General features: G+C 44.5%; 1 protein-coding gene across 1 annotated transcript; it reads left to right on the forward strand.

Moving 5' to 3' along the window:
• Window positions 1-226: 226 nt before the first annotated feature.
• Window positions 227-25,164, forward strand: LOC124260322 (platelet binding protein GspB-like). The gene is made up of 15 exons (XM_046694600.1): window positions 227-237; window positions 1,316-1,840; window positions 4,919-5,535; window positions 6,413-6,548; window positions 10,357-10,640; window positions 11,134-11,333; window positions 11,535-11,582; window positions 12,094-12,104; window positions 12,535-12,838; window positions 15,374-15,698; window positions 17,825-18,017; window positions 18,393-18,520; window positions 22,008-22,145; window positions 22,748-22,842; window positions 24,267-25,164. Exons 1-15 carry the CDS (start codon window positions 227-229, stop codon window positions 24,441-24,443), a joined length of 3,192 nt encoding a protein of 1,063 aa, XP_046550556.1. The 3' UTR covers window positions 24,444-25,164.
• The last annotated feature ends 1,704 nt before the right edge of the window (window positions 25,165-26,868 follow it).

A 26,868-nucleotide genomic window follows, 5' to 3' on the forward strand; every position in this document is an offset into this window, starting at 1 on the left:
TACCACCACCACCACCTTTTCTGACATGCTTATGTGAAATACCGATGACGACTTTAACTATTCAACATTTAGCTTTCAATTCAATACATAAGATCTTTCTTATTAGTGAAGTTTACCTGTCTTATTCAGTCGCTGGAAATTAGAGATGTCGGTGTATAGTGTATAGCGCACATAAGCGCAAATCGGCTCTTTTTTTAAACTCCGCGGTTTCGGAACAGTGTGTAATATGGTTGCATAGTAAGTTTCATGGCAGAATGGAAATGCATCCGACAATATCACAGTTCAGAAAGCAGCATGTATTCTGAAGTGGTGTAACCTTTTAAATTGATATATACAGTTTGCATCTATTTGTTAACCCTCTTCACTAATTGTTGGACGGAGGCGGTGGGGTAGCTTAGTGGTTAAAGCGTTCGCTCATCACGCCGAAGGACCGGGTTCGATTCCCCACATGGGTACAATGTGTGAAGCCAGTTTCTGATGTCCTCCGCCGTGATATTGCTGGAATATTGCTACAAGCGGCGTAAAACTATACTCACTCATTGTTGGACGTCTTCTTTCAGAAACTTACTGCCAGACAAGCGGAGACCCCGGATGTGCAGCATGTCTCACAGACATATATCCTGATACTGATTGTTCCTGCTCTCTGTCAGTCAACTCGTACTGGACAACTAGATGCTTTTGTGAGTGGTAAATATGGGCTTGTATAGAAATTACTACGTAAGAGCGACGATCACAAGTCATAGGTTAATGTAGGAACGATTCTGGCAACGTTAGGGAACACAAACAATCATAGAGGGAACATCGACCATGTCCCCGTCATGACCAGTGAACAACTTATAAAATTACACCTCTCCTGTGCAAAAAGCGTCAGGCCGCCGTTGCCTCAGAGAAAGATGTTTTGGAATACGACGAAATGAGTTTAACCATTTATCTTTATCCATGCTTGTCGTAAAAGGCGACTAGAGGAATTTGGGTGGTCAGGCTCGCTGACATGGTTGACACATTGCATTGTATCTCATTTGCGTAGAACGATACTCTTGCTTCATCACTGGATTGTCTGGTCCAGGCTTGATTATTATTGACCGCCGTCATACAGCTGGAATATTGCAGAGTGTGGCGTTATAAGAAAACCAAAAAAATCTCACAGGTTCTGACGATACTATTGGAAGCGCCTATATGTACACTTCGTTATCATAACTCGCTAGTCCGAACAATTCAAAACGTTCACATTAACATGCGTTCAGTAACATAATGTTATTTTCTTTAGATGCACAATTCTATCCAGGATACGTAAATGCAGCGTGTGATCCGATAGTCTTGTTGCCACCAACTTCCCAAACTACGTCGGCTACGACCTCAGCGACAACGTCTGCAACAACTTCGGCAACGACATCAGCGACAACGTCTGCAACAACATCGTCTACGACCTCAGCGACAACGTCTGCAACAACATCAGCTACGACCTCAGCGACAACGTCTGCAACAACATCGTCTACGACCTCAGCGACAACGTCTGCAACAACATCAGCTACGACCTCAGCGACAACGTCAGCAACAACATCAGCTACGACCTCAGCGACAACGTCTGCAACAACATCGTCTACGACCTCAGCGACAACGTCTGCAACAACATCAGCTACGACCTCAGCGACAACGTCTGCAACAACATCGTCTACGACCTCAGCGACAACGTCTGCAACAACTTCAGCAACTACTTCCATAACAACATCAATGACCACGTCTCAAACAACATCCGTGACAACTTCAGCTACAACATCATCAACAACACCGAGGAAAATATGCGACAATTCACCTTTGGGTGTATCTTGTTGTTCAAATGGTACGTTACCTAGTCACTTTGTGAGAGTTAAACTTGCGATTGAATTTGACATGTTCACTTTAGGCCAAAATTGTTCATATTGCAGAGGGGGGCAGTGGGCTAGCCAAGCGGTTAAAGCCATAGATTCAGAAAGTAATATTTGTTGTTAGGTGTTCCAACTGTTTACTCCCTGAATTGATACATGTATTGTTTGCATATATTTGTTAACCCTCTTGTCTCATTGTTTGACGTGTTCCGTGAAGATCCGGGGTAGAATTGATCTTCAGTAACCCATGCTTGTCCTAAGAGGCGACTAACGGGATCAGGTGGTCAGGCTCGCTCACTTGGTTGACACATGTCATCGTATCCAAATTGCGATGATCGATGCTGATGCTGTTGATCACGGGCTTGTCTGATTCAGACTCGATTATTTACAGACCGCCGCCATATAGCTGGAATATTGCTGAGTGCAGCGTAAAACTAAACTCAATCACTCACTACAGACCGCCGCCATATAGTTGGAATATTACTGAGTGCGGCGTAAAACTAAACTCATCCACTCACTCATTGTTGGACGTCTTCTTTCAGAAACTTACTGCCAGACAAGCGGAGACCCCGGATGTGCAGCATGTCTCACAGACATATATCCTGATACCGACTGTTCCTGTTCTCTGTCAGTCGACTCGTACTGGTCAACTAGATGCTTTTGTGAGTGATAAATAATTATGGACTTGTATAGAAATTACTACCTAGGAATCTATCTGTCAAGGATACCTGAAGCGTGGGTACTGGCAAAGTTAAACTCTCATAAACGATGAACTCTGAAATAATAATAATAATAATAATATATTTTCTGTCCCTTTTTTGTTTAGCGGATCTCGCCTTCGTTGCATCCCAAGAGCGCTCAGGGTTCTCGCCCTAAAGGGTACCTCCTGATCTCTTTGGCGCAGATCAGGAGAGTGCGTCACCCTTTGACACTCTGGGTAATATTTCGGTCTGATTGTTGGTCTGGTTTGTAGAGGGGCGAGGGCCTGAGCTGTAATAACGTCACACTTTGTAATATTTCGGTCTGATTGTTGGTATGTTGTTTGTTGTTTAATTACTTTCTTATTAGCAAAGTTTATGGTTACTGAAGACCGATTCTAACCCGGATCTTCACGGGTCTAATATTTCGGAGAGGAAGGATGCCCCTTATTCGTCCAGAATTTACTTATGACCTAAGGTTCGAAAACCAGACTTGTTGAAGTGAGATTAAACTCAATTCTGCCTGACCAGGGGTGGAAATAACTTTAAAATTGCTAGTGTACTCCGGTACAGTGGCACATGTAAAATCACTTGCCCTGATAAGTTTTCCACTATACCGGCCGTTTTCTTGTTGATTTTTTAAGTAAACAACATTATTAACATTGGAAAGTCAATTGGACACCGGTACAGCATGGTATACAAATTTGCTTGCCCGACAGAAAAAAACACTGGACTCGGACGTCGGGCAATGGGTTATTTCCACCCCTGCTGACCATGAAAAAAACTTGATTCTGAAAGTTAAAAGAATCTGCCTTTTCCTACAAATCTCTTGTGAATGCAAAAGTGATGACGTTTTTATGCTCCACACAAATCGATGGTCACAATAATTCAAGACACGATTATAGGATCCCAGCATCTATTTTTCCATGAAACTATTGGCTTATCCCGATTTCAGATTGCGACTGGTTGATTATAATGCGTACGTGAAACGGCATGAAACGTTTCGTGTTTGTGTTCCTCTCGTTATGACACGAGCAATAACAACCAAAATGACACCTTTCCTTTGTGTTTTGAAAAGCATGAGTTCTTTCAGAGTAAGAGGTTTTGGTCACAAGGAAATGATTTTCAACATATATTATCACATAGAGGCGACTAACGTGGTAGGGTTTGGTTGACACATTTAATCGTATCCCAATTGTATGTTGCACACAATTAGATGATCATAATTGGATTCTAGCGCCTACGTATATTCACAACTGGTTGATGTGCGTGGAACTGGGCAGTTGGAGTTTACTGTTTGACCTCATCCAACAGAAACAACAAATGTCATCTGCCAATTACTGTACAGTTTCAATTCGTGTCTTATCTGATTTCGAAAGACAGTGAATTGTTTCCTCTGCTCTGTTGGATTACTAGTTTATGGAACATGAACAAATGACTTTGAATATTGAAGTAAGACAGTTAAGTTTGGTGGTTTAGAGGTAGATTTCCGGTTATTGGGCCCCGAAACCTTTATCGTTAGATGTAACATTTCAGATCAGGTGGTCAGGCTCTTCGACCTGTCGACTCTCTGGATAGATGCTCACACTGTCAATGAATGGTTGTAGCAGTAGTTCACAGTTCGTTATTCTGGACCTTCAAAACAAACTGCAATCCACTAAATGTGATACAATTTTCTCCAGATGCACAGTTCTACCCAGGATACGCCAACCCATCGTGTGATCCCATAGTCTTGCAGACTACATCTTTACTATCCACGTCAGCTACAACTTCGGCGACAACATCAGCTTCTACATCCGCCACTACATCTGCAACAACCTCAACGACCACATCTGCTACCACTTCAGCTACAACATCAGCAACAACGTCGGCTACTACATCCGCCACTACATCAGGAACAACGTCAGCCACAACTTCTGCAACCACATCTGCAACAACCTCAGCTACCACATCTGCTACCACTTCAGCTACAACATCAGCAACAACGTCTGCTACTACATCCGCCACTACGTCTGCAACTACGTCAGCAACAACCTCAGTTGCACGTCAGCAACAACCGACCACAGTTACCACTTCAGCAACAACGTCGGCAACAACGTCCGTCACAACAACGACGACATCTGCAACGACGTCGGCTACCACTTCAGCCAACAACGTCGGCACAACGTCCTCAGCTCATCTGCAACAACAACATCAGCTACAACGTCAGCTACCACTTCTGCTACCACCTCAGCAACAACCTCCGCTACAACAACATCACCTACAACTTCTGCAACAACATCAGCTACTACGTCTGCCTCTACATCCGCCACTACTTCTGCAACTACATCCCCACTACGTCTGCAACAACCTCAGTTACCACTTCACCAACAACGTCGGCCACAACGTCCGTCACAACAACGACGACATCTGCAACGACGTCGGCTACCACTTCAGCCACAACATCTGCTACAACATCAGCTACAACGTCAGCCACAACTTCTGCAACTACATCTGCAACAACGTCAGCTACCACCTCTGCTACCACTTCAGCAACAACCTCCGCTACAACATCAGCTACAACTTCTGCAACAACGTCAGCTACTACGTCAGCCACTACATCAGCCACAACTTCTCCAACTACATCAGCAACAACGTCAGCTACCACATCTGCTACCACTTCAGCAACAACCTCCGCTACAACCTCTGCAACAACATCAGCTACTACGTCAGCTACTACATCAGCCACAACTTCTGCAACTACATCTGCAACAACGTCAGCTACCACCTCTGCTACCACTTCAGCAACAACCTCAGCTACAACTTCTGCAACAACATCAGCAACCACATCTTCTACCACTTCAGCCATAACATCAGCAACCACGTCTGCTACTACATCCGCCACTACGTCTGCAACTACGTCTGCAACAACCTCAGTTACCACTTCAGCAACAACGTCGGTCACAACGTCCGTCACAACAACGACGACATCTGCAACGACGTCGGCTACCACTTCTGCCACAACATCTGCTACCACTTCAGCTACAACATCAGCAACAACGTCGGCTACTACATCCGCCACTACATCAGATACAACGTCAGCCACAACTTCTGCAACTACATCTGCAACAACCTCAGCTACAACATCAGCTATTACATCAGCCACTACATCTGCAACAACCTCAGCGACCACATCTGCTACCACTTCAGCTTCAACATCGGCTACTACATCAGCCACAACTTCTGCAACTACATCTGCAACAACATCAGCAACCACATCTGCTACCACTTCAGCCACAACATCAGCAACAACGTCGGCTACTACATCCGCCACTACATCAGCTACAACGTCAGCCACAACTTCTGCAACTACATCTGCAACAACATCAGCTACTACATCAGCGACTACATCTGCAACAACCTCAGCGACCACATCTGCTACCACTTCAGCAACAACATCGGCTACTACATCCGCCACTACATCAGCCACAACTTCTGCAACTACATCTGCAACAACATCAGCAACCACATCTGCTACCACTTCAGCCACAACATCAGCAACAACGTCGGCTACTACATCCGCCACTACATCAGCTACAACGTCAGCCACAACTTCTGCAACTACGTCTGCAACAACCTCAGCTACAACATCAGCAACTACATCTGCAACAACATCAGCAACCACATCTGCTACCACTTCAGCTACAACATCAGCAACCACGTCTGCTACTACATCCGCCACAACATCAGCAACAACCTCAGCTACCACATCTGCTACCACTTCAGCCACAACATCAGCAACCACGTCTGCTACTACATCCGCCACTACGTCTGCAACTACGTCTGCAACAACCTCAGTTACCACTTCAGCAACAACGTCGGTCACAACGTCCGTCACAACAACGACGACATCTGCAACGACGTCGGCTACCACTTCAGCCACAACATCTGCTACAACATCAGCTACCACGTCAGCCACAACTTCTGCAACTACATCTGCAACAACGTCAGCTACCACCTCTGCTACCACTTCAGCAACAACCTCCGCCACAACCTCTGCAACAACATCAGCTACTACATCAGCCACTACATCAGCCACAACTTCTGCAACTACATCTGCAACAACATCAGCAACCACATCTGCTACCACTTCAGCTACAACATCAGCAACCACGTCTGCTACTACATCCGCCACTACATCAGCAACAACCTCAGCTACCACTTCAGCCACAACATCAGCAACAACGTCGGCTACTACATCCGCCACTACATCAGCTACAACGTCAGCCACAACTTCTGCAACTACATCTGCAACAACCTCAGCTACAACATCAGCTACTACATCAGCCACTACATCTGCAACAACCTCAGCGACAACATCTGCTACCACTTCAGCTACAACATCAGCAACAACTTCGGCTACTACATCCGCCACTACATCAGCCACAACTTCTGCAACTACATCTGCAACAACATCAGCAACCACATCTGCTACCACTTCAGCTACAACATCAGCAACCACGTCTGCTACTACATCCGCCACTACATCAGCAACAACCTCAGCTACCACATCTGCTACCACTTCAGCCACAACATCAGCAACCACGTCTGCTACTACATCCGCCACTACGTCTGCAACTACGTCTGCAACAACCCTTCAGTTACCACTTCAGCAACAACGTCGGTCACAACGTCCGTCACAACAACGACGACATCTGCAACGACGTCGGCTACCACTTCAGCCACAACATCTGCTACAACATCAGCTACCACGTCAGCCACAACTTCTGCAACTACATCTGCAACAACGTCAGCTACCACCTCTGCTACCACTTCAGCAACAACCTCCGCCACAACCTCTGCAACAACATCAGCTACTACATCAGCCACTACATCAGCTACAACTTCTGCAACTACATCTGCAACAACATCAGCAACCACATCTGCTACCACTTCAGCTACAACATCAGCAACCACGTCTGCTACTACATCCGCCACTACATCAGCAACAACCTCAGCTACCACATCTGCTACCACTTCAGCCACAACATCAGCAACCACGTCTGCTACTACATCCGCCACTACGTCTGCAACTACGTCTGCAACAACCTCAGTTACCACTTCAGCAACAACGTCGGTCACAACGTCCGTCACAACAACGACATCTGCAACGACGTCGGCTACCACTTCAGCCACAACATCTGCTACAACATCAGCTACCACGTCAGCCACAACTTCTGCAACTACATCAGCCACAACTTCAGCCACAACATCAGCAACAACGTCGGCTACTACATCCGCCACTACATCGGCTACAACGTCAGCTACAACTTCTGCAACTACATCTGCAACAACGTCAGCTACCACCTCTGCTACCACTTCAGCAACAACCTCTGCTACAACCTCTGCAACAACATCAGCTACTACGTCAGCCACTACATCAGCCACAACTTCTGCAACTACATCTGCAACAACATCAGCAACCACATCTGCTACCACTTCAGCCACAACATCAGCAACAACGTCGGCTACTACATCCGCCACTACATCAGCTACAACGTCAGCCACAACTTCTGCAACTACATCTGCAACAACCTCAGCTACAACATCAGCTACTACATCAGCCACTACATCTGCAACAACCTCAGCGACCACATCTGCTACCACTTCAGCAACAACATCGGCTACTACATCCGCCACTACATCAGCCACAACTTCTGCAACTACATCTGCAACAACATCAGCAACCACATCTGCTACCACTTCAGCCACAACATCAGCAACAACGTCGGCTACTACATCCGCCACTACATCAGCTACAACGTCAGCCACAACTTCTGCAACTACATCTGCAACAACCTCAGCTACAACATCAGCTACTACATCAGCCACTACATCTGCAACAACCTCAGCGACCACATCTGCTACCACTTCAGCAACAACATCGGCTACTACATCCGCCACTACATCAGCCACAACTTCTGCAACTACATCTGCAACAACATCAGCAACCACATCTGCTACCACTTCAGCTACAACATCAGCAACCACGTCTGCTACTACATCCGCAACTACATCAGCAACAACCTCAGCTACCACATCTGCTACCACTTCAGCCACAACATCAGCAACAACGTCGGCTACTACATCCGCCACTACATCGGCTACAACGTCAGCTACAACTTCTGCTACTACATCTGCAACAACGTCAGCTACCACCTCTGCTACCACTTCAGCAACAACCTCTGCTACAACCTCTGCAACAACATCAGCTACTACGTCAGCCACTACATCAGCCACAACTTCTGCAACTACATCTGCAACAACATCAGCAACCACATCTGCTACCACTTCAGCCACAACATCAGCAACAACGTCGGCTACTACATCCGCCACTACATCAGCTACAACGTCAGCCACAACTTCTGCAACTACATCTGCAACAACCTCAGATACAACATCAGCAACAACTTCGGCTACTACATCCGCCACTACATCAGCCACAACTTCGGCAACTACATCTGCAACAACATCAGCAACCACATCTGCTACCACTTCAGCTACAACATCAGCAACCACGTCTGCTACTACATCCGCCACTACATCAGCAACAACCTCAGCTACCACATCTGCTACCACTTCAGCCACAACATCAGCAACCACGTCTGCTACTACATCCGCCACTACGTCTGCAACTACGTCTGCAACAACCTCAGTTACCACTTCAGCAACAACGTCGGTCACAACGTCCGTCACAACAACGACGACATCTGCAACGACGTCGGCTACCACTTCAGCCACAACATCTGCAACTACATCAGCCACAACTTCAGCCACAACATCAGCAACAACGTCGGCTACTACATCCGCCACTACATCAGCTACAACGTCAGCTACAACTTCTGCAACTACATCTGCAACAACGTCAGCTACCACCTCTGCTACCACTTCAGCAACAACCTCCGCTACAACCTCTGCAACAACATCAGCTACTACGTCAGCCACTACATCAGCCACAACTTCTGCAACTACATCTGCAACAACATCAGCAACCACATCTGCTACCACTTCAGCAACAACATCGGCTACTACATCCGCCACTACATCAGCTACAACGTCAGCCACAACTTCTGCAACTACATCTGCAACAACCTCAGCTACAACATCAGCTACTACATCAGCCACTACATCTGCAACAACCTCAGCGACCACATCTGCTACCACTTCAGCAACAACATCGGCTACTACATCCGCCACTACATCAGCCACAACTTCTGCAACTACATCTGCAACAACATCAGCAACCACATCTGCTACCACTTCAGCTACAACATCAGCAACAACGTCAGCCACAACTTCTGCAACTACATCTGCAACAACCTCAGCTACCACATCTGCTACCACTTCAGCCACAACATCAGCAACCACGTCTGCTACTACATCCGCCACTACGTCTGCAACTACGTCTGCAACAACCTCAGTTACCACTTCAGCAACAACGTCGGTCACAACGTCCGTCACAACAACGACGACATCTGCAACGACTTCGGCTACCACTTCAGCCACAACATCTGCTACAACATCAGCTACCACGTCAGCCACAACTTCTGCAACTACATCTGCAACAACATCAGCAACCACATCTGCTACCACTTCAGCTACAACATCAGCAACCACGTCTGCTACTACATCCGCCACTACATCAGCAACAACCTCAGCTACCACATCTGCTACCACTTCAGCCACAACATCAGCAACCACGTCTGCTACTACATCCGCCACTACGTCTGCAACAACCTCAGTTACCACTTCAGCAACAACGTCGGTCACAACGTCCGTCACAACAACGACGACATCTGCAACGACGTCGGCTACCACTTCAGCCACAACATCTGCTACAACATCAGCTACCACGTCAGCCACAACTTCTGCAACTACATCAGCCACAACTTCAGCCACAACATCGGCAACAACGTCGGCTACTACATCCGCCACTACATCGGCTACAACGTCAGCTACAACTTCTGCTACTACATCTGCAACAACGTCAGCTACCACCTCTGCTACCACTTCAGCAACAACCTCCGCTACAACCTCTGCAACAACATCAGCTACTACGTCAGCCACTACATCAGCCACAACTTCTGCAACTACATCTGCAACAACATCAGCAACCACATCTGCTACCACTTCAGCCACAACATCAGCAACAACGTCGGCTACTACATCCGCCACTACATCAGCTACAACGTCAGCCACAACTTCTGCAACTACATCTGCAACAACCTCAGCTACAACATCAGCTACTACATCAGCCACTACATCTGCAACAACCTCAGCAACCACATCTGCTACCACTTCAGCAACAACATCGGCTACTACATCCGCCACTACATCTGCAACAACATCAGCAACCACATCTGCTACCACTTCAGCCACAACATCAGCAACAACGTCGGCTACTACATCCGCCACTACATCAGCCACAACTTCTGCAACTACATCTGCAACAACATCAGCAACCACATCTGCTACCACTTCAGCTACAACATCAGCAACCACGTCTGCTACTACATCCGCCACTACATCAGCAACAACCTCAGCTACCACATCTGCTACCACTTCAGCCACAACATCAGCAACCACGTCTGCTACTACATCCGCCACTACGTCTGCAACTACGTCTGCAACAACCTCAGTTACCACTTCAGCAACAACGTCGGTCACAACGTCCGTCACAACAACGACGACATCTGCAACGACGTCGGCTACCACTTCAGCCACAACATCTGCAACTACATCAGCCACAACTTCAGCCACAACATCAGCAACAACGTCGGCTACTACATCCGCCACTACATCAGCTACAACGTCAGCTACAACTTCTGCAACTACATCTGCAACAACGTCAGCTACCACCTCCTCTGCTACCACTTCAGCAACAACATCAGCTACTACGTCAGCCACTACATCAGCCACAACTTCTGCAACTACATCTGCAACAACATCAGCAACCACATCTGCTACCACTTCAGCAACAACATCGGCTACTACATCCGCCACTACATCAGCTACAACGTCAGCCACAACTTCTGCAACTACATCTGCAACAACCTCAGCTACAACATCAGCTACTACATCAGCCACTACATCTGCAACAACCTCAGCGACCACATCTGCTACCACTTCAGCAACAACATCGGCTACTACATCCGCCACTACATCTGCCACAACTTCTGCAACTACATCTGCAACAACATCAGCAACCACATCTGCTACCACTTCAGCAACAACATCGGCTACTACATCCGCCACTACATCAGCCACAACTTCTGCAACTACATCTGCAACAACATCAGCAACCACATCTGCTACCACTTCAGCTAAAACATCAGCAACAACGTCAGCCACAACTTCTGCAACTACATCTGCAACAACCTCAGCTACCACATCTGCTACCACTTCAGCCACAACATCAGCAACCACGTCTGCTACTACATCCGCCACTACGTCTGCAACTACGTCTGCAACAACCTCAGTTACCACTTCAGCAACAACGTCGGTCACAACGTCCGTCACAACAACGACGACATCTGCAACGACGTCGGCTACCACTTCAGCCACAACATCTGCTACAACATCAGCTACCACGTCAGCCACAACTTCTGCAACTACATCTGCAACAACGTCAGCTACCACCTCTGCTACCACTTCAGCAACAACCTCCGCAACAACCTCTGCAACAACATCAGCTACTACATCAGCCACTACATCAGCCACAACTTCTGCAACTACATCTGCAACAACATCAGCAACCACATCTGCTACCACTTCAGCTACAACATCAGCAACCACGTCTGCTACTACATCCGCCACTACATCAGCAACAACCTCAGCTACCACATCTGCTACCACTTCAGCCACAACATCAGCAACCACGTCTGCTACTACATCCGCCACTACGTCTGCAACAACCTCAGTTACCACTTCAGCAACAACGTCGGTCACAACGTCCGTCACAACAACGACGACATCTGCAACGACGTCGGCTACCACTTCAGCCACAACATCTGCTACAACATCAGCTACCACGTCAGCCACAACTTCTGCAACTACATCAGCCACAACTTCAGCCACAACATCGGCAACAACGTCGGCTACTACATCCGCCACTACATCGGCTACAACGTCAGCTACAACTTCTGCTACTACATCTGCAACAACGTCAGCTACCACCTCTGCTACCACTTCAGCAACAACCTCCGCTACAACCTCTGCAACAACATCAGCTACTACGTCAGCCACTACATCAGCCACAACTTCTGCAACTACATCTGCAAATAACATCAGCAACCACATCTGCTACCACTTCAGCCACAACATCAGCAACAACGTCGGCTACTACATCCGCCACTACATCAGCTACAACGTCAGCCACAACTTCTGCAACTACATCTGCAACAACCTCAGCTACAACATCAGCTACTACATCAGCCACTACATCTGCAACAACCTCAGCAACCACATCTGCTACCACTTCAGCAACAACATCGGCTACTACATCCGCCACTACATCTGCAACAACATCAGCAAACCACATCTGCTACCACTTCAGCCACAACATCAGCAACAACGTCGGCTACTACATCCGCCACTACATCAGCCACAACTTCTGCAACTACATCTGCAACAACATCAGCAACCACATCTGCTACCACTTCAGCTACAACATCAGCAACCACGTCTGCTACTACATCCGCCACTACATCAGCAACAACCTCAGCTACCACATCTGCTACCACTTCAGCCACAACATCAGCAACCACGTCTGCTACTACATCCGCCACTACGTCTGCAACTACGTCTGCAACAACCTCAGTTACCACTTCAGCAACAACGTCGGTCACAACGTCCGTCACAACAACGACGACATCTGCAACGACGTCGGCTACCACTTCAGCCACAACATCTGCAACTACATCAGCCACAACTTCAGCCACAACATCAGCAACAACGTCGGCTACTACATCCGCCACTACATCAGCTACAACGTCAGCTACAACTTCTGCAACTACATCTGCAACAACGTCAGCTACCACCTCTGCTACCACTTCAGCAACAACATCAGCTACTACGTCAGCCACTACATCAGCCACAACTTCTGCAACTACATCTGCAACAACATCAGCAACCACATCTGCTACCACTTCAGCAACAACATCGGCTACTACATCCGCCACTACATCAGCTACAACGTCAGCCACAACTTCTGCAACTACATCTGCAACAACCTCAGCTACAACATCAGCTACTACATCAGCCACTACATCTGCAACAACCTCAGCGACCACATCTGCTACCACTTCAGCAACAACATCGGCTACTACATCCGCCACTACATCAGCCACAACTTCTGCAACTACATCTGCAACAACATCAGCAACCACATCTGCTACCACTTCAGCCACAACATCAGCAACAACGTCGGCTACTACATCCGCCACTACATCAGCTACAACGTCAGCCACAACTTCTGCAACTACATCTGCAACAACCTCAGCTACAACATCAGCTACTACATCAGCCACTACATCTGCAACAACCTCAGCAACCACATCTGCTACCACTTCAGCTACAACATCGGCTACTACATCCGCCACTACATCTGCAACAACATCAGCAACCACATCTGCTACCACTTCAGCCACAACATCAGCAACAACGTCGGCTACTACATCCGCCACTACATCAGCTACAACGTCAGCCACAACTTCTGCAACCTCAGCTACAACATCAGCTACTACATCAGCCACTACTTCTGCAACAACCTCAGCGACAACATCTGCTACCACTTCGGCTACAACATCAGCAACAACTTCGGCTACTACATCCGCCACTACATCAGCCACAACTTCTGCAACTACATCTGCAACAACATCAGCAACCACATCTGCTACCACTTCAGCTACAACATCAGCAACCACGTCTGCTACTACATCCGCCACTACATCAGCAACAACCTCAGCTACCACATCTGCTACCACTTCAGCCACAACATCAGCAACCACGTCTGCTACTACATCCGCCACTACGTCTGCAACTACGTCTGCAACAACCTCAGTTACCACTTCAGCAACAACGTCGGTCACAACGTCTGTCACAACAACGACGACATCTGCAACGACGTCGGCTACCACTTCAGCCACAACATCTGCAACTACATCAGCCACAACTTCAGCCACAACATCAGCAACAACGTCGGCTACTACATCCGCCACTACATCAGCTACAACGTCAGCTACAACTTCTGCAACTACATCTGCAACAACGTCAGCTACCACCTCTGCTACCACTTCAGCAACAACATCAGCTACTACGTCAGCCACTACATCAGCCACAACTTCTGCAACTACATCTGCAACAACATCAGCAACCACATCTGCTACCACTTCAGCAACAACATCGGCTACTACATCCGCCACTACATCAGCTACAACGTCAGCCACAACTTCTGCAACTACATCTGCAACAACCTCAGCTACAACATCAGCTACTACATCAGCCACTACATCTGCAACAACCTCAGCGACCACATCTGCTACCACTTCAGCAACAACATCGGCTACTACATCCGCCACTACATCAGCCACAACTTCTGCAACTACATCTGCAACAACATCAGCAACCACATCTGCTACCACTTCAGCTACAACATCAGCAACAACGTCAGCCACAACTTCTGCAACTACATCTGCAACAACCTCAGCTACAACATCAGCTACTACATCAGCCACTACATCTGCTACCACTTCAGCCACAACATCAGCAACAACGTCGGCTACTACATCCGCCACTACATCAGCTACAACGTCAGCCACAACTTCTGCAACTACATCTGCAACAACCTCAGCTACCACCTCTGCTATCACTTCAGCAACAACCTCCGCTACAACCTCAGCAACAACATCAGCTACTACGTCAGCCACTACATCAGCCACAACTTCTGCAACTACATCTGCAACAACTTCTGCCACAACATCGGCTACTACATCCGCCACTACATCAGCTACAACGTCAGCCACAACTTCTGCAACTACATCTGCAACAACCTCAGCTACCACATCTGCTACAACATCAGCGACAACTTCAAATATAAGTAAGTACATTTGTCATGTTGTGTGAGGTTTTTTACTAACATCTTTGGCTATGGTATGTGTACATGATGCACAACATGCAGCAAACATGACTTCGGATTGGATTGCAGACTGATATGGTTTCTTCTTGACAGACCGTGACCATATACCTTCCTACAGACTCCTTGACTTTACAGACGCGTATTGAGAATACACATTTATAGTCAATTCAGGTGTATTTTTCGTGAATCTGTGTAATACAATATCGACTGAGGACAAGGTATTGCCTATTTTGGGTCCATTATAACAGGTATTACGTTACAAAACAGTGAGTGAGTGAGTTGGATTTCACGCCGCTTTTAGCAATATTCCAGCAATATCACGGCGGGGGACACCAGAAATAAGCTTCACACATTGTATATATGTGGGAATCGAACCCGGGCCTTCGGCTTGACGCTTTAACCACTAGGCTACCCCACCGCCCGTTACAGAAATAACGTTAGTACTTTGCTATACGGTAAAAAGGCATTTTCAAAACATCAGTGCCAGGTATAGGACCGTTAGGAAGTTCCATTGGCTAAAGTTTCGTGATTACTATTTCTTGAAATTCCCAGTCTTTTGTAAGACCTAAATTGGATTCAATATTTATTCATTTCTTTCGAATGACTCATGAATGCATCTCGAATAATAAATATGGTGAAAATATTTCCTATATAACCAACAGCAATGAACTGCCAATATTTGGAATTAGATGAATTGCTAAGCCATGTAACTGTTTGTGCAGCCATGGGCACGTTGCGAGACACATGGTTCAACACCCATGTAGATCTGAGTTAGAACTGATCTTCAGCAACCCATGCTTGTCGTAAGAGGCGGCTAACGGGATCGGGTGGTCAGGCTCGCTGACTTGTTTCATACATGTCATCGTATCCCAATTGCGTAGATCGATGTTCATGCTGTTGATCACTGGATTTTCTGGGCAAGACTCGAATATTTACAGACAGCCGCCAGACAGCATGAAATATTGGTGGTGCGGCGTTTAAAACAAACAAAACACTAGGTTAGAGTAGTCAAGCAGTAACGGTTCGGTGTCCTCCATCCCCCTCGCTGTGACTGACGATACAAAGCGTAACAGTTATGTGGCCTCCTTATCGAATGCACTCAGCAATATTCCTGCTATGTGGCGTCGGTCTGTAAATAATCGAATTACTGAAGATCAATTCTAATCCGGATCTTCACGGGTCCTTATCGAATGAAAACAACTTGTGGACCAGGGACATTGATCTCCTCATCACAACGCTATTGTTACCCTAGGAATTATGTTGGTGGCGAAATTTACTGAAAGGATTATAAATTATATGACATACAATGTCCGTTATATGCCCTAATTTGAAATATGGAATTTGTTTAAACATACTTAGGCATATATTGCCCCGTTATACCGGAAGTGGGCGCGGGATGACTCGGTCATCTTTGACACCCGAATCTCCTTTGAAAATTTGCTTCCCTCAGGCGTGTCAGCAGGATCCAGTAATTGTGGGTACGATTCGAAGATTCGCCCAGACTATGTTCCAAGATTTGTCATCGCATACCACTCTTTATGGTCACCAAAAACGTCTAAATCGGCATCTCTTCAAATTTGTCTAAAATATGTCATGAAGCTGAAATGCAAATAACTTGGATGAATTAATCGCATCTTATGACTGGTTATAAAGGTTAGGGACTCTCAGTTATAGTCCGTTTGACTTCATTTGAGACTGAACAGCCAGGTAATCAACAAGCATGTGCAGTGAAATTTCAATTTCACACATACAACTAGCACACCTGGCTGTTCTACCAGCCAGTGGTTCTCCCTCGTAAGAAACAGCGAAAAGTGACAACAAAATAATGATCGTTTGTTTTTTCGGGTGTCCAATATTATGAGACAAATCATCAGAGTCGGTCTGTCGATTTCATGTGACTGTGCAAAGTTTGGTTTTGTTGCATTTATTAGATTTTGTGTTGGTGAGCAATTCATCAGTCTCAAATGAAGTCAAACGACTGTAGGTCTGACGCCATCTTTTATGGTATTTCTCATATATCATTCAGGAAAGTTGACGTTTTTTCCTTAAACTACAAACTGATTTTTATGCTTTATTCTGTTTTCCAGAATGTCTGTACACTACGTTAACGACAACCATGAATAAGCGTATGGTTGGTGGTTCTGACGTCACCTCCTGTACAACTCCAGGATTTGTGCATTTCAAACCTGATACTTTCCCTATTCCGAGTTGCTCGGGTATTCTGGTTGATGAAACGACCATTGCCACCTCCAGGCAATGTGCTGAGACATGGCTCAACCCGTAAGTAGAGACAAACACCGACCAAAAGTAAACTTACAATGAGAAACGTGTTGGATATCACGATGATTAGACATTGCAAGTGTCGATTAAGATGTTGATAAAATGTGTGAAGTAAATAAACTGAGGGAAAACGATAAGGGATCACATGAAAGCACAAGTGTTCCTTTATTTTTTCCCCGTTTTTTTCACAAGCTTTGTATCGCATAGCTTGTGAAGCAGCCTTGAATCAAATAAAGGAACACTTGTGCTTTCATGTGATCCCTTATTTTTTTCCCTCAGTATATATGTTAAAGTTTGAGAAGGGTTGCCTCTTTGAAACAAGAAAGGGTGCATTCTAAATGTAAATTGAAATCTTGCCTCTTTAAAACTCAACAGGACATTGGACTTTCAAGACATGTACGCTGTTATTGGAGAATACAACACCTTTGCTGATGGGGAAGATGCCTCTCAACAGCAGATCACAATACCTCGGTATACCACTCTCACCGCCTCCGGATCCGGAGGTAAGTGGCTGATGACGTCTATCTGTTGTTTAAGTCACTCACAAAAAACGGAGGTTAGTGACGGCTGACGTCTATCTGATTTTGACATCACTCAAAAAGAACGAAGGTTTGTGACTGATGGCGTCTATCTGATGTCTACGTCACTCACAAAGAACGAAGGTTAGTGACTGATGACGTCTATCTGATGTTTACGTCACTCACAAAGAACGAAGGTTAGTGACTGATGGCGTCTATCTGAAGTTTACGTCACTCACAAAAAACGGAGGTTAGTGGCGGCTGACGTCTATCTGATTTTGACATCACTCACAAAGAACGAAGGTTAGTGACTGATGACGTCTATCTGATGTTTACGTCACTCACAAAGAACGAAGGTTAGTGACTGATGACGTCTATCTGATGTTTAAGTCACTTACAAAGAATGAAGGTTTGTGACTGATGGCGTCTATCTGATGTCTACGTCACTCACAAAGAACGAAGGTTAGTGACTGATGACGTCTATCTGATTTTTACGTCACTCACAAAGAACGAAGGTTAGTGACTGATGACGTCTATCTGATGTTTACGTCACTCACAAAGAATGAAGGTGAGTAACTGATGGCGTCTATCTGATGTTTACGTCACTCACAAAGAACGAAGGTTAGTGACTGATGACGTCTATCTGATGTTTACGTCACTCACAAAGAACGAAGGTTAGTGACTGATGACGTCTATCTGATGTTTAAGTCACTCACAAAGAACGAAGGTTAGTGACTGATGACGTCTATCTGATCTTTAAGTCACTCACAAAGAATGAAGGTTTGTGACTGATGGCGTCTATCTGATATTTACGTCACTCACAAAGAACGAAGGTTAGTGACTGATGACGTCTATCTGATGTTTACGTCACTCACAAAGAACGAAGGTTAGTGACTGATGGCGTCTATCTGATGTCTACGTCACTCACAAAGAACGAAGGTTAGTGACTGATTGCGTCTATCTGATGTTTACGTCACTCACAAAGAACGAAGGTTAGTGACGGCTGACGTCTATCTGATGTTTACGTCACTCACAAAGAATGAAGGTAAGTGACTGATGGCGTCTATCTGATGTTTACGTCACTCACAAAGAACGAAGGTGAGTAACTGATGGCGTCTATCTGATGTTTACGTCACTCACAAAGAACGAAGGTTAGTGACTGATGGCGTCTATCTGATGTCTACGTTACTCACAAGGAACGAAGGTGAGTAACTGCTGGCGTCTATCTGATGTTTACGTCACTCACAAAGAATGAAGGTTAGTGACTGATGACGTCTATCTGATGTTTACGTCACTCACAAAGAACGAAGGTTAGTGACTGATGACGTCTATCTGATGTTTAAGTCACTCACAAAGAACGAAGGTTAGTGACGGCTGACGTCTATCTGATGTTTACGTCACTCACAAAGAACGAAGGTTAGTGACTGATGACGTCTATCTGATGTTTAAGTCACTCACAAAGAATGAAGGTTAGTGACTGATGACGTCTATCTGATGTTTAAGTCACTCACAAAGAACGAAGGTTAGTGACTGATGGCGTCTATCTGATGTCTACGTCACTCACAAAGAACGAAGGTTAGTGACTGATGGCGTCCATCTGATGTTTACGTCACTCACAAAGAACGAAGGTTAGTGACTGATGGCGTCTGTCTGATGTTTACGTCACTCACAAAGAACGAAGGTTAGTGACTGATGGCGTCTATCTGATGTCTACGTCACTCACAAGGAACGAAGGTGAGTAACTGATGGCGTCTATCTGATGTTTACGTCACTCACAAAGAACGAAGGTAAGTGACTGATGGCGTCTGTCTGATGTTTAAGTCACTCACAAAGAACGAAGGTTAGTGACTGATGGCGTCTATCTGATGTCTACGTCACTCACAAAGAATGAAGGTTAGTGACTGATGGCGTCTATCTGATGTTTACGTCACTCACAAAGAACGAAGGTTAGTGACTGATGGCGTCTGTCTGATGTTTACGTCACTCACAAAGAACGAAGGTTAGTGACGGCTGACGTCTATCTGATGTTTACGTCACTCACAAAAAACGGAGGTTAGTGACGGCTGACGTCTATCTGATTTTGACATCACTCAAAAAGAACGAAGGTTAGTTACGGCTGACGTCTATCTGATGTTTACGTCACTCACAAAGAACGAAGGTTAGTGACTGATGGCGTCTATCTGATGTTTACGTTACTCACAAACAACGAAGGTTAGTGACTGGTGACGTCTCTCTGATGTTTACGTCACTCTCAAAGAACAAAGGTTAGTGACGGCTGACCTCTATCTGATGTCTACGTCACTCACAAAGAACGAAGGTTAGTGACGGCTGACGTCTATCTGATGTTTACGTCACTCACAAAGAACGAAGGATAGTGACTGCTCGTGACTATCTGATGTTTACGTCACTCACAAAGAACGAAGGTTAGTGACTGATGGCGTCCATCTGATGTTTACGTCACTCACAAAGAACGAAGGTTAGTGACTGATGGCGTCTGTCTGATGTTTACGTCACTCACAAAGAACGAAGGTTAGTGACTGATGGCGTCTATCTGATGTTTACGTCACTCACAAAGAACGAAGGTAAGTGACTGATGGCGTCTGTCTGATGTTTAAGTCACTCACAAAGAACGAAGGTTAGTGACTGATGGCGTCTATCTGATGTCTACGTCACTCACAAAGAATGAAGGTTTGTGACTGATGGCGTCTATCTGATGTTTACGTCACTCACAAAGAACGAAGGTTAGTGACTGATGGCGTCTGTCTGATGTTTACGTCACTCACAAAGAACGAAGGTTAGTGACGGCTGACGTCTATCTGACGTTTACGTCACTCACAAAAAACGGAGGTTAGTGACGGCTGACGTCTATCTGATTTTGACATCACTCAAAAAGAACGAAGGTTAGTTACGGCTGACGTCTATCTGATGTTTACGTCACTCACAAAGAACGAAGGTTAGTGACTGATGGCGTCTATCTGATGTTTACGTTACTCACAAACAACGAAGGTTAGTGACTGGTGACGTCTATCTGATGTCTACGTCACTCTCAAAGAACAAAGGTTAGTGACGGCTGACCTCTATCTGATGTCTACGTCACTCACAAAGAACGAAGGTTAGTGACGGCTGACGTGTATCTGATGTTTACGTCACTCACAAAGAACGAAGGATAGTGACTGCTCGTGACTATCTGATGTTTCCGATCACCACAACCGACGAAAGTGAGTCGGCGCAAGTGTCAACCCTCATCACAATCCACACTACTGTTCGAGGTCTGACGTCTACGCTAGCGTATATTTACTCATGGGCTGGTAGATTTTACGTTAGCAGAAGTTGCCCAAGAGAGCTCCTAGCACTTGCAGCCAGTTATGAGGATCTATGCGAGGCAGCTGGCACCAAAATGAAAGTATCTGAGAAATTTTGTGAAGATTAATGATTGCTTTATTTTTGAGATTTCGGATTTTCTTCGTTTCAGAACTGTACCTGCTGACACTTTCCACTGCCGTCACCTTCGGAGCGGAATGTAGTCTGCCAGCCTGCATCCCCACTGCCGACATGAACATCGACTGGAGCACATGCAAGGCAGTGAGCTCAGGGGGTGGAATGGGAGGAGGTAAGTGTATTGATTACACTGTGGCATCGTTATTGTGAGAAAACAATTGTATCAACAGGTAATTTGTATATTACAAACACGTGAATTGGTTCTGAAGGCACTGAAGACCTCCAAGAAGATCAATGTACGGGTTTGAACCAGATATCTGATGTTTGGAATGTCAGGAAAGGTACATCCTCGATAATCTCCAGGGTATACATTCCGATAAATCTCCACTAGTACCCTGGATGCATTTTTTACATCTTTTCGCCCGATCATTTTATTACTTCCGTGAGTGAGTTATGATAGAAGCCTTGTGATTGGTACGCTCAACTTCCCAGCATAGACATCTGATTGGATAAATAGCCAGCAAAGGGAGGTAATAATATTATCGGACCGAGCCAAAAATGCATCCAAGGTACTAGTGGAGATTTATCGGAACGTATACTCTGGAGATTATCGAGGATGGGAAAGGTAAAGCGTTCTGCTTCTATTTTTCAATGTCGAATTTATTATGCTTAAGCAAGTTCGGTTTTTTAGGAAAACGAAGCATAAGACAATCTTGACAGGTTCTGATATCTTGAAAGTCAGGAATGTCAAAGCTTTTTGCTTCTGTTTTTCAGCACCGAATATCTATGTTCAAGAAGGTTCAGTTACAAGGGACACATCCTGCACTGGAGATCAACTCTGTACCACAGGATCAATCGACACGTGTGACGTGAGTTTTGCGATCGATGGAAATCTTCTCTTTCCTCCAAAATCATTTCTTAACTAAAACCAATAGACCATCCACTGGCTGTGCCGGTGTGAAAGGAGTAGTGCTCTGTCTCCAACACAAAATCCCTGCTCACTATCAGAATGTCAGTACTGTGTCTAAAACAAAAGATTTTGGCTGTCTTGCTCAGTGACTTCGTGTGTCATCGAGTGCCAATGGCGACTGGTATTTTCACTGATATGTGCTTGCGTAATGAAAATGTATAATCGCATGGGTTAGAGCCATGTGCAGATTCCCATATCCAAGGGGTTGTCACATGGTGTTCGGTAGCAATTTACGAGGTCAGATCGGTAGCTTGTTGTATACTATTCACACTTTGCTAAGGATCAAATCATGGATTCAACAGAAAACTATGGTGTGGGGTCAAATTTGTTTTAAATATCTAAGCTTATTGTAAGCATGGTTCCTAAGTTTCAGTATGTCATTGCATCTTGTTGATCCCATACCTGCTATTGACAGGTGTTGTCTATTTGTCAATGACTCGTTCCATGATTTGCAAAATGGTTGATTGGTGCCATGAAAACCATTTTGATGGTTACTCATGTATCAAGTGCATAAGGTTAGAATGAAGTGGCTGTCTGCCTAAAGAGGGGTTACCATATTATTATTTATCCAGTTTTAAATGGATACAATTTCATATTATAAATCTACGTTTAAGTATAGCTGTGATTTTTTGTGATCCTTATCAAAGTGTAAGTAGTATATTTTAAGTCCTCCTCTCAATATATATAGCTACAAGAAGCGCTTTCATATGAGTCAGGTCAGGACACTTAGGTAGGGTTCGTAGTGCACCTTACCTGACTGTATTCTGATTCTCAACGGAGACTATCAAACGTCTAGGACGTTGAAGTCCAGAGAAAATATTGTGTGGCCCGTAATCAAAATCGATGTAGCTGAGACAAACAAGCAGGGGTGGAAATAACCCATTGCCCGACGCCCGAGTCCAGTGTTTTTTTCTGCCGGGCAAGCAAATTTGTATATCACACTGTACCGGTGTCCAGTTGACTTTCCAATATTTATTATGTTGTTTATTTAAAAAATCAAAAGAAAACGGCCGGTATAGTGGAAACATTATCAGGGCAAGTGATTTCACATGTGCCACTGTACTGGAGTACACTAGCAATTTTAAAGTTCTTTCCACCCCTTATAAGTGTTTTAATTAACCAATTTTTAACATAGGCCAGTACTGTTTACAACCACCAGTAGCTAAACTGATGACCTAATATTTTTATATTTGAATATGTATAACCAATTTGATTTTGAATTTAATCAACTTGTTTAACCGAACTTCTGTTCGAAGCTGCACATCTTATATCTCGTGTAGTGTATTGATATTAGGTATGTATAAATACAGTGTTGTGTTACAGTTTGATGTGGGCGGTCCCATGATATGCACAGAGGCAGACACCTTGGAGACTATTACAGTCGGTCTGATCAACTCCAGCGAAGGAACGTGCGATGGCACCCTCGACTACAGCATTGAATACGTCAGTCTACTGACCGACTCTTCCTACAACCAGTATCTGCCTAAGTACGGACAATAGCGACTTCCGGCGTGTACTGACATGCGCAATGTAGTCTCAACTAACGATACGTGTTTGTACGAAACAGAGTATTGTTTCATTTCGTGTAGGTCCATCGTTCTAATATACGCATTTTCGGTAAAATTACACGATCAATATAACAATGAACAATATGAAGATAGCTGCTTCATTGAGTTTGGCCATTTTCTGATATTATAAGCATGCTAATGCATTGCGCTGTCATGCCATACAAACAGATTTGTCCATGGACTTTGAGAAATTTACTAGTGACAGTGTTGTTGATTCACATGGTGTTAAATTGATAGGTCCTTCGAACAGAATAAAATATTTCATGATCATGGTCGTGAATTTTTAAAAAAGGCAATATTTCCGCTTTATGGCGGCGGTCATAATCGAATCTTGACTAGTCAAGCTAGTGCTCATGACTTCGATCAATCGATTATTTAAAGACCACCACCATATACATGAACTATTGCTGAGTGCGGCGTAAAATAATTAAAAAAAACAAAAATAGGATGTCAAACTCCGCTTCTAGAAGAATTTGGGTTTTTTCTTCACACATTTAGACTGCATACAAGAACGAACTGAGTCACGTTGCACATAGTAAAGGATCCAATATAATGCAACGTCATGTTATTGCTTTGCATTAATTACATGATTAACATGATGCGCCAACATGTCACTGTGAGAGCAAACCTATGAAAATAAAATATGCAATCAATTCTTGTCTTTTCCTCATTACAACAAATATGTAAGTACATGCATCGTGGTATTTTACACGAACAAGTTTATAGAGAATGGACTGAAATAAAGACAACATGTTACCAAGAGGTTCGGTGCATTTCGGAAAATATCAGTAACGACAAGCAAATACAAATACTTCAGTTATTATTATATTCGTTTGCAAAGTATAGACCCAGTCAACTAGACATCGTGAACATCTGGCAACAAAATTGATGGACATCCAGAGGCATCATTTGCACTGCAAAATATCCACACAAACCTCAAGCCGCCGGACGCGTAAACAAACTCGAAAAATGTTCATAACTATCAAAAATCCTATTTAAAATTCAAACATCTTCAGAATTGAAGTTTGTACAAGCGACTCCGGTAATTCCGCGAGTCCGGTAATTCTGGGCAGCTGCAATAACGTACTTCCGTATCGAAGGTAATATCGTCTGCTACCACATTTACGCTTGAAATCGGGACATTTCTACTGGCTTTTAACCACTAAAGGTAAGTAATGAACGCAAAAAGTTACTCTTTGACAGTTTTATGAAAATACGTTTTCTTCAGACTTTTAAACCTTTTTCTTCATTATTCATAATTGGATTTAATATGAAACACTCTTCCTTACATTGATGAAGTGATTTTTGAAAATAATCTGGCCCTAATACACTTCCATACTTTGGATCTCCAGCTGGATGTTATGCGCGTCAGTTGCTGCGCAGAATTATCGGACAGCAAGCGATGTAGTCAGAACGCCGGTAAGGTCAACCGTATGGCATAATGCAACGTTAGAATCTCATAGTCGTCAATGAAACTTATATTTCTCGGTAAATATGATGCATACCAGCGTGTTTAGTCATGTAAACCACAAAAAATTAAAGAGTCGTTAGTTGCCGTGTTGCGATCGATGTGCTTAGGTGCGCGGAATTACCGGACGACATTGTAGATTTGTTTGGAGTTTTCGCTAGTAATTATCTGGTTACACAGGTATGTCCGTGTCGAACAGTTTTACACTGAGATATCAACTTCTATGTTACGTCAGACGAAGCAAGTATCTTGCAAGCAGTTCTTTTTGTCAAGACGAATGAAACCATCAAACATTATATTACAGGTTTAAATATACTTATGAGGATGTTATCACATCACTATGTTATCATTGTGATAGACCTGGTTTTCAGCATCCCATGCCAACGGGTTCCGGTGGTCAGGACTTGGTCGACACATATCATCGTATCCCAATAGCGTACTTCGATGCTCATGATGTTGATCACTCGATTATTTCCATACTGCCGCCATATAGCTGGAATATTGCGATCATTGTGATCACAGTTGTATGAAAACATTTCATTATCACTATTGTATTATTATCATTATGATAACCACATCAAAATATTATATAACCACTATATGATAACCACATCAAAATATCATATAACCAGTATATTTTTATCATTATGATAACCACATCAATTATCATATAACCACTATATTATTATCATTATGATAACCACATCAAAATATCATATAACCACTATATTATTATCATTAATATAACCACATCAAAATATATAACCACTATATTATTATCATTATGATAACCACATCAAAATATATAACCACTATATTATTATCATTATGATAACCACATCAAAATATATAACCACTATATTATTATCATCACAAATTCACAATATTA

The sequence above is a fragment of the Haliotis rubra genome, unplaced genomic scaffold (genome assembly GCF_003918875.1).
Source record: "Haliotis rubra isolate DU_JTF1 unplaced genomic scaffold, ASM391887v1 Scf76, whole genome shotgun sequence".
NCBI lineage: Eukaryota > Metazoa > Mollusca > Gastropoda > Lepetellida > Haliotidae > Haliotis > Haliotis rubra.